Source organism: Copadichromis virginalis, linkage group LG2 (assembly GCF_057382275.1).
Source record: "Copadichromis virginalis isolate Kocher_CV1m ecotype Utaka linkage group LG2, C_Virginalis_male_GT1.1, whole genome shotgun sequence".
NCBI lineage: Eukaryota > Metazoa > Chordata > Actinopteri > Cichliformes > Cichlidae > Copadichromis > Copadichromis virginalis.
In genome coordinates, this window is record NC_140619.1 from 10,077,999 (window position 1) to 10,087,930 (window position 9,932).

General features: G+C 41.4%; 1 protein-coding gene across 1 annotated transcript; it reads right to left on the minus strand.

The window, feature by feature from the left end:
* Positions 1–7,635: 7,635 nt before the first annotated feature.
* LOC146716987 (TBC1 domain family member 2A-like) lies at positions 7,636–9,353 on the minus strand. The gene is made up of 4 exons (XM_085435574.1): positions 9,183–9,353; positions 8,913–9,098; positions 8,167–8,288; positions 7,636–7,837 (listed from the first exon to the last, which is right to left on the minus strand). Exons 1-4 carry the CDS (start codon positions 9,351–9,353, stop codon positions 7,636–7,638), a joined length of 681 nt encoding a protein of 226 aa, XP_085291700.1.
* Between the last annotated feature and the right edge of the window lie 579 nt (positions 9,354–9,932).

Sequence of the window (9,932 nt, forward strand, 5' to 3'; positions counted from 1 at the left end):
AAATGAACCTTAAGAGCACTGTCTCTTTAAATACCCTCTTTTGCTTGGTCTGCTCCTTATTTTTTCTCATTTTTTCTTACTTTGGAGGACCAGCAGAGCGAGGGCCGCTAACCTGTGGACATTCATGGAAGGTGACGTTGTGTCTGGAAGGCGGGTCCACATAAGAACTCAGATATAATATTTATATTTTTGTTCTAACCTGTTGAGTCCCTGGCAGCAGCCAATGGCAAGGTTGTGCCAGCCAGCAGGATGCTGCGGAGCTGCTGAAGGGCGGGGCTGGAGTCTGAAAGTAAGAGCTCGTTTAGACTCTATTCTGTGAACAGGCTTGCTCCCACGAATATGTGAATTCATCTGTAAAAGAGTTTAACTCTAATGCACCTGTTCCTCCTGCTCCCTGCTGCAGGGCGGCCTGTTGGACTACGAATGCCAGTGCGGAGCTAAGAAGATCAAAGAGGAGCTGTTGTTCTTGAACCTGCCAAAGTGAGTAACCTCAAATCGGTCCCCAAAGGCCTCAAACCACCACAGTTCAGTCGGTGTCAGTTTTGTTCATGTCATGTCCTCCTTGCGTCTTCCTTTGAGCCTCTCCTCTTTGTCTCATCTCTTTCAGTGTGCTGATCCTCCAGCTGAAGTGGTTTACGTTCACTCCATCGTTCACCGTGGAGAAGAAGAACAGCCCCATTGTTCTGACACAGCAGCTGGTGATCAGCCAGGACACAGCCTTTACTGAAGAGGTAAGGGAAAAGGCACACCGTTCATTTCAAGTATGGATGGAGCCCATTTCTAAGCTAACGGGTGGTGCCGCTGCCCTCTCCCAGTAAACTGCTCGCTATTTGTTGGTCAGCGTGATCAGTCGTTTGGGCTCCTCAGCTTACAGCGGTGAGTGGGTGCTTTCAGACACATGTGCTGAATGCAGGTCAGCTTTGAAAGTTTATGAGACGTTAATAAGTGCGCCTTCTCCTCTCAGGACATTACGTCTGTGACGGCGTTCACCAGATGAGCGGAAGACACGACGTCACAGACAGCCGGCTCACGTACGATGACGAGTTGGTCTGCCAGACCACGTGTGAGTCTGTGTGTGAGCAGCGGCAGAGAACAGCTTACCTGCTATTCTATAAAAGACAGGTGACGTCTCCCAGCAAACAGTCAGCATGTCTGTGCAAATATTCAGTGTAACTTGTAGAAAAACCCTCACACTCAGTTTATTTGTGTTTTTCTTTTTCTATTTCTTACTTTCTTTGCCGCACTAGAAAGGCAGCAGAGTCGGGACTCAGATCTGCAGCAACACCTTCATTGTTGTTGTTATTATTGTTGTTAGTACTGTTGTTGTTATGATTGATATTGTTACTGTTATGATCAGTTTTATTATTATTATCATTATTAATTTTTTAATACATTTGTTTATCTTTATTATTAGTAGTAGTAATGTTGTTGTTTATGTTGTTATTGTTATTATTATTACTGGTATTTTTGACATTATTATTATTATTTTGTTGTTATTGTCATTATTAGTAGAAGTAGTATTAGTTATATCATTTTTATATCAGCCTGGAGTGAACAACATGAAAGCATGGATCCATCCTCCCTCACATTCACAATTCAGGCTGCTGGTGTAATCGTGCGGGGGATATTTTCCTGGTACACTTTGGGACCTTTAAATGCTACAGTCTGAGTATTGTTATGACCACAGTGTACCCTCTTCTGATGGCTGAAAGTAAAAGGGGGTCCAGTACCGGTTCCGGTACCAGGCCTACTGACAATTTAACATAATGTAAAATGGTAACATCGTAAACATAATGTTACAATTTAACATAATGTAAATGGTAACATTGTAAACATAATGTTACCATTTAACACAATGTGAAATGGTAACATTGTAAACAGAATGTTACCATTTAACACAATGTAAAATGGTAACATTGTAAACAGAATGTTACCATTTAACACAATGTGAAATGGCAACATTGTAAACAGAATGTTACCATTTAACACAATGTAAAATGGTAACATTGTAAACAGAATGTTACCATTTAACACAATGTAAAATTGTAACATTATAAACAGAATGTTACCGTTTAACATAATGTTAAATGGTAACATTGTAAACAGAATGTTACCATTTAACATAATGTGAAATGGTAACATTGTAAACAGAATGTTACCATTTAACATAATGTGAAATGGTAACATTGTAAACAGAATGTTACCATTTAACACAATGTAAAATTGTAACATTGTAAACAGAATGTTACCATTTAACATAATGTTAAATGGTAACATTGTAAACAGAATGTTACCATTTAACATAATGTGAAATGGTAACATTGTAAACAGAATGTTACCATTTAACATAATGTGAAATGGTAACATTGTAAACAGAATGTTGCAATTTAACATTATGTTAAATATAACTAACGGATTTACTTTACCAAATGGACCATCCCGGCCTTGCCGTATTGGTCTATTTGATTCACCTTTGTTTTTATTGTTTATTTTATTTTCACTTGCTACACATAGGACAGACATGACTGGGGGAAAGAAAGGGGAGAAAGAAAGAGGGAAAGAAAAACAGCAGGGAAGAGGAATGGTGATAAAGGGCAAAAAACAAAAACCAACAAAACAAACAGACAAAAAATATATATATCAGTCACTTCAACTCAAAGAAGTCCAGACGCTTTTCTTTCCAAGCTCCTTTGACTGACTGTTAGGACAACTTATTTATTGCAAGCATGCAGTACAAGAATAACTCGATGTTTCTGACTTTGCATTACGAATTGTTTACCCACTGACAAACATTTCAAATGAAATTAAATTAAAAAACAATTTGTGGTAACCTGATTTTAATTCAAAAAGAATCATTAACAACACTTCTTGTAATGGTGTCAAAATCAGCCCAACTTTTATTTTCAAATGCAAAAAGTAAAAGAAAATGAGCCAACATACTGGACACATATAATTGTCAATATAATTGTTTATAAACAATTATACTGTCATCATTGTTACAGATATGGAAACTTTATTAACAATTTGTCCAAGTAAAAAAATGCCCTGCTAATTGTTGGGGTTTTCTCTCCTCTAGCCCTTTCCTTTAAGCTCTTCTTTACATCCCCCCACCCCCACCTTTTCTTTTTTCTTAATAATATAACAATAAAAACAATTGGCTGCATTTTAAATGTGTCAGATCAATGTCTTTATTCAAGAATACAAGAAATGGTAATAGCTGCATGTGTGTTTGTGTGTGTGCATAATATGCATACTTTACTTGTTGGATCCAAATCCCACAAGGAATCAAATAAAACAAGAAGACAAACAAAAACAAAACAAAAATATATTTCTCTCCCTTCCCAGGTCAGGTTCACAAAAGCATTGCAGCTCTTTATTCCTCTTGTACAGCTCCAGAGTCTGTCAGCCAAAAAGAAACTACTGAGGTTCCAACACCCAGTGTTTCTGTAAACACAGATGAAAATGAACAGTCATCCACATCTAAAAGATTTGTAGATTCGAGGGACCGGTATAATACATCTAGTACATCTTTGTTTAAACCTCAGAACACAAAAAGGGAACAAACCATTGTATACAGATTTAAAAGTGCGCAAAGCAACGAACAGTCACCCTCTGAAACAGCTGAGGTTATCACAACCATTGTTTCTGTAAATACACAGGAACAGTCACCCACCTCAAAAAGATTAGTATATTCAAGGGACCAGTGTATCTACTCTGGTCAAAAGAATCCATGCTTCGTACTGATGTCCACAATTCTTTTTTATTCCTCTCACAATCATGGAGCACCGTGAAAACTAGAAACGAGTAAAATAATATCAATAGCACATATGACATCCATCTCAGCCACTTATTTCTTTTCACAAGGTGCACAAGTGCTTAACAAATAACAGCATAATGTTTTTACCGTGTACGCCTTGTAAAACCAGTAGTAGAAAAGTTGTAGATTCGTGCTCTTGTGGGGGAGACGTATGTTATCCACCACCTCGATAGCTAGCCGAGAGTTCGAGGGTCACTAGAGCCGCCGAGAACGCATGAACTACTTACGGTAGGACGTTTTGCCAAAGTAAGACGTTTTGTCAGAACACCGAGTCCTCAGGAGGATGCAGCCCATGAATTTGGACACGATCTCAGATGCACTTCTGGTGTTGTCATGGCAACCCACACAAACATTTCAGCGTCAGCTACAATGAGGCGGAGCCCTTACTGGGACACTGAGCTCAGGTAGAGTGAAAGACAACATTTTTCCGCATCCAAAACAGCAGCGCTGTTCCTGTGACCTCTAGTAAAGCCTCTACTTGGGAAAAGGGAGTCTTTCATCAAAGCATCCTGCAGAAGTTGAATAAAAATATGCAAATGTTTAAATGATGCAACTTAATGAAGGCTGACAGCAGTTGTACTATTTTACATTGCAGCGAACAGGGGTGACCATTATTTTCAACGTTTTTACAGAATTTTTCACATTGAAAGTGAAATAATATAAATAATGTCTCAATTAAATTGCGTTAATATTTAAAAATACAAAAACTACAGCTTTGTTCACAAGCCAATAAAAATGTACTTGGGCCAGTGGTAAATGAAAATAACACTTATTCAGCACCTGGTTGTTGCGGCTGCATCAGGACACCAGATGTTCAGCCTCCATCCTGTAGGCAGACTTATCCCCGTCTGAGAGGAGTCCAATAATGGTGGTGTCATCTGCAAGCTTAATTAATTTGACAGACTGGTGGTTGGAGGTGCGGCAGTTGGTGTACAGGGAGAAGGGCATAGAAGAAAGAACACAGCCCTGAGGGGAGCTCGTGCTGATGGTCCGGGAGTCCAAGACATTCTTCCCCAGCCTCACTGGTTGCTTCCTGTCCGTCAGGAAGTCAGTGATCCACCGGCAGATGGGATCAGGCACATTCATCTGGGAAAGCAATCCTTGAAGAAGGTCTGAAAGGATGGTGTTGAAGGTAGAGCTGAAGTCCACAAACAGGATCCTAGCATAGATTCTGCAGGACAAAGTGTAGGGCCATGTTGATGGCATCGTCTACAGACCTGTTGGCTCTGTATGCAAACTGCAGGGGGTCCAGGAGGGGGGCCGTGAGGGTCTTAAGATAGGAGAGAACCAGGCGCTCAAAAGACTTCCTGACCAGATGTCAGAGCCACAGGTCTGTAGTCTTTTCGTCCAGTGATCTTTGGCTTCTTGAAAGCTATATATGATATAAAAATTATATAAAAACTGTTAATCAGCAAAAGAAATGATATCATAGTTCTTATAAAGAAAGCCTCTATCAATCAAACACCAGCAGTGTAGCAATGTTGTTCACTTACACTGTATATAAAACACTGATTTTGGCTACATCCAGTTTTTACTGTATTATAAACATTTTTTACCATGAAGAGTAAAGTGTTTGGCATTTTTGTCATTGTTATTGAGCTCAGAGATCAGGCCCAGCCCAGTATCTACCTGGTTATGAGCAAGGAGCTGGAGGTGATAACTCAACAATAACCAGGCCATGCATGCATGCATGGATGCATGGATGGATCAGTTTGTAGGCTGTGTGTGGTCAGCAGCAGGCTGCTGGGTGTGGACCAAGAGGGAAAGCCCAGCATGTGAAACCCATCAGCAGAAGGCCAGAACAAAGGTGCACAGACAAACGCAGCCCAGACACTCAGGCAGGACGAGTAAAATAAATGGCAGCAAACACAGTATGATGTGGTAAAATGTGCTTTCTTTCACAAACAGATAGCACAAACAAGAATCACAAGAATCTCCTTTGTGGTTCTTGTTTTTCTTTTGAGTACATTAATAAAAAGTTGAAATAAAGTGGCAATAAAATTCATGCACTGAAGACCACACGAAACCCTAATTCACCCTACTACCTGTTGCCTTCACATTCCATTTGCATCCCTTGTCCACAGAATCAAAAATGACCCTTCTTCACTAAAGATCGAACATAAAGCAATTGCATTTTAAATGGAAGCCCATTTTGCATTAAGAAACACTATCAGCAATCAGAAATTGTGTATATCAGAGTTCTCTGTTTTTACTGTCCTGAAAACTGCATTAATTCAGTGGATGCGGTTAGGTTCAAAACAACGTAATATAAGAGGGCAACCAATTCAATCTAAGAGGGATCCAATTTTTATCCATTCATGTACCAGCTACTGGCTTTTTGCTGTTATGTTCTCATATCGCGTGAGAGTTTATTTGCCAGGTGTCAGAAGTCTAATAATGAATAAAGTTCAGGATATGCTTAAAAACTCACCTCAGTATAGCCGTCATCAGAAGGAAGTGCGCTTCACTGACTCATCAACTTGTCTCAGGCTTTCCACAAAGTTTCACAGTTGACCTTAAAGTAAGATGCTGCAAGCTTACCTTGCAGTGTATTCCTTTTTAAGGTCTAAAGACCTTAAAGTGCGCTATAGATTGAAGTGATTTGAACTGACAACAGGGCTAATTCAGCACTTCAAGTTAACATCAATAAAAGTTTTTAAATTTATTCTGATTTCCGTTTGTTTTCATTGCCTGTGCTATCTGTTATTTAGTTCAAATTGTGGGTAGATAATGCTGTGCTGTCATGTGACCTGTTCTCTCATGTGTGCCTTTCTCTTGTTTTGTATGTATTTCTCGTTTGTTATTTATTCCTATTTTATTCCTGCAATTGGTATGGAATTCATTTTTTAAAAAAATTGATCAGTGTTTTGAAATTAGATGTGATGAAGATGTGACCTTAATTTACAAAATCAACATCATGTTGGATTCAATGAGACATGAAACTAGTGCATGAAACAGGTCTCAGTAAATGTTCTCATAGACTGCAATACACTGCCCCCTGCTGGTCATTATAAAGTCTGCAGATGTCATTTGACATGAATGTCATATTTGTGAAACAAAATAAAGGACTCTGTAAAATAAATGAAAATCAAATATTTATATACAGAATATTTATGTACAAATGCTGAAAAAGACATTTGAACAAGATGCACACCCAGTAAAATTTAAAAAAAAAAAAGAAAAGTCAGTTTTATCATGTGACTATCATGCTGTCATTTCTGCACAATGCACTTTACACCAGATCAAAATAAAACACTGTGAGGTCGTTCTAACCGGAAGCCCAGAGAGCTTCGACAATGCAGCACAATGCCCTGAAGCATCAGCATCAAAATATACTTCAAGTACCAAAAAGTACTCATTGTGCAGAATGCCCTATTTTTTTCAATAGCTGGACATTTAATTACTTTATCACCAGCTGTGACTACAGCTGATAATCAACCATGTTTCATAGGGATGTGACTACATTTAGAAATGTCACGCATTTTTAGGTATAAAGCAAAAGATGCAATGAAATAAATAAGCTATCACATATTAATCCAAATGAATTCACTGAAATACATCTGCACATTTCTGCAGCCTGACTTATTACACACGTGAACACAGTACACATTTGTTTACTGCAAGCTTGTTTCAGAGATGTGATGCAGTTAAATCTGTATGCGTCTGTTTCCTTGTAGTGTTAGTAGAGATGGTGAACCTGACACAATCCTGTGTTTAGTGTGAAGGAAACCAGTTAACAGCCGGTTTAGTGAAATTCTCTTGAACTCATGGAAAACTCATCGTCGTCTCGAAGTGAGCAGCTGAAGCGTCCCGTGTGATCAGAGGTCCTCGTCGTCCTCGCTCACCATGACGTCGAGCTCTTTGTCTTTCCGTACGACGCTCTCGGTGATGAACTCCTTGTGCTGCTCCTCCAGCTCACGCAGCTCCGCCTGCAGGCGCTCCAGGTGGAGCACTCGCCGGTTCCTCAGCAGCCGGCTGGGGAATGGGTTCATGTCGTTGAAGGCGATGCTGGTCAGCTTCCTGCATGGACACACGCAGGTGGAAAGGACTCGATCACCAACACAGAGGAACTGGAAACTGATCAGCTTGAGTGTTTCTGTTTTATGCTGCTTGATACTTCAGGTACTGCAGTTTGAGCAGGAAATACTGGACTGACTGGACCACATGTATCCGAGAGCTGCAGATACTTAAAAATCTTTAAATCGTTGTTACTGTGATCAGGGAAATTTAAACTTCTCACAAAATTTCAGTAAAAAGGGTTTGAAGCTCAAAGATTCAACAGCTACATCCGCTACACTTCTGAGAGTGTAACAGCTCGTAGATTAAGGCGGGTGGAGGCGAGTGCGTACCTGGCATTGGAGACGGTCTTTGTGAAGAAGCGTAGGTACTGGTAGATCTCCACGCTGTCGTGAATCTTCAGGATGTCGTCCTCTTTGTATTTGAACAGAGCCAGAGTGTATCTGAAGATCACCTGCAGCACAGACACGCATTTCATAACAGGACACTCACGCCACACAATTAATTGGAAACTTTGAGGAGGTGAGTCATAAAATTACTCTTTCAGTTGTGGTGCAGTTGGGCCCTTTACTCATTACAGCTCTGATCGATTTCCAATAAGCCACTTGGTTCCTCAGTTGCCAGATAATATTAACTTACTTGGTAGTTGAGCTTTAAGTTTAAATTAAACTTTTGGGTTGGATCTACGTGGCTGAAGCTGTTGTCAGCATTTATCCCTGTGTGGTATATATTTCTGTGTCTGAACTGTGATTTTATTTCCTGAGACAAACGATGTAAAAGCTGTGCTGCATTTGTCACATTGCAGAAACAAGCCCAAAGGCATTGTCCCGCTCATCGTCTGGATTTACGCTGCTTGTGGTAGACTGTGAGGTCGTTACTAGAATGATCTGCTTTCCCACTCCTATTTCATGTCACATGACAGTTCCCCATGCTTAGTAAACAATGTCTTATTACTCCTAAAATGTAAATAAAGACATCTAAAGGTGAAAACAAAATCATTTTTGTTTCCATGGACACTACTGTGGTGCATTCAAGTGTTGTCTGCATTTCTGTCATGGTGTGTTCGGGTGTATGGTACCTTGGTACCCTCATACAGGAAGGCGTCCCACAGAGGCATCAGGATGTCGCTGGGCAGACTCTCCACAAAAACCACCAGGAACCAGTTGAAGGTGACCAGAGAGACGTCAATGTTGTGATCCTCAAAGTGAGATGCCAGGCGAGGAAGCTTCTCCGCCATGAAGTCCTTCAGCACGCGCTGGTCCGCCTGAGCACAAAGACTCACAGAGATCAGCCTCACTGATCACTAAAACAGATCACAGCAGGCAAGCAGGTGAGTGTGTCTGCTGACCTGAGAGGCCACCAGATTCTTGGTGTAGTAGTCCTGAGGCATGATGGCTTCCACCACTGCCACCAGACACCAGAAGGCGTCTTCGTCACTTTGGAGGACCAGCAGAGCGAGGGCCGCTAACCTGTGGACATTCATGGAAGGTGAGGTTCTGCCTGGAAGGCGGGTCCACATAAGAACTCAGATATAAAATTTATACTTTTGTTCTGACCTGTTGAGTACCTGGCAGTAGCCAATGGCTTATGCCCGGAGAAGGCCAGAAGGATGCGGCGGAGCTGCTGGAGGGCAGGGCTGGAGGGCGGGGCTGGACGGCGAGGAGAAGTGCTGATTGGTCGTCAGGGTTCGGTGAAGGTCCAGCTGGACCTGCCTGGAGGCAGGATTAGGAGCTGTCCGACTCTTCTCACACAGCTGGAAACAGAACAGGATTACTGAGTGCTCGCCAGCATTCCCAACAGGAAGAAGGAGGAGCCACCTGTGCTCAGGTGCGGATAAAGCACTCTCTCTCTCTACAGCTGTACCTGCTGATAGCGTTGCATGTGGCACTCTTGGCTTGTCAAAGTTCTGGCTCGGACCAAACAGCGCCACACTCTCTGCCGATACTCCCGAGGGACGCCTTCACGCACCAGAATTTTGAGCTCAGGTGAGATGATGAAGTCATCGTCGGACCTGCCTGCAAGGTACTGAGCCCAGCGGCTCAGCAGGGGGTGCTCCAGACCCTCCTACAGAGACAATGATGTATGATATAAAAAGAGG

What these genes read in the sequence shown, in the direction of transcription:
- LOC146716987 (XM_085435574.1), bottom strand. Translation starts at nt 9,353, where the DNA reads ATGTGGACCCGCCTTCCAGGCAGAACCTCACCTTCCATGAATGTCCAC. An exon ending in TCCTGTATGAGGGTACCAAG is followed by an intron (nt 8,289 to 8,912) that starts GTACCATACACC and finishes TCTGTGCTGCAG; the next exon opens with GTGATCTTCAGATACACTCT. An exon ending in AAGACCGTCTCCAATGCCAG is followed by an intron (nt 7,838 to 8,166) that starts GTACGCACTCGC and finishes GTGTCCATGCAG; the next exon opens with GAAGCTGACCAGCATCGCCT.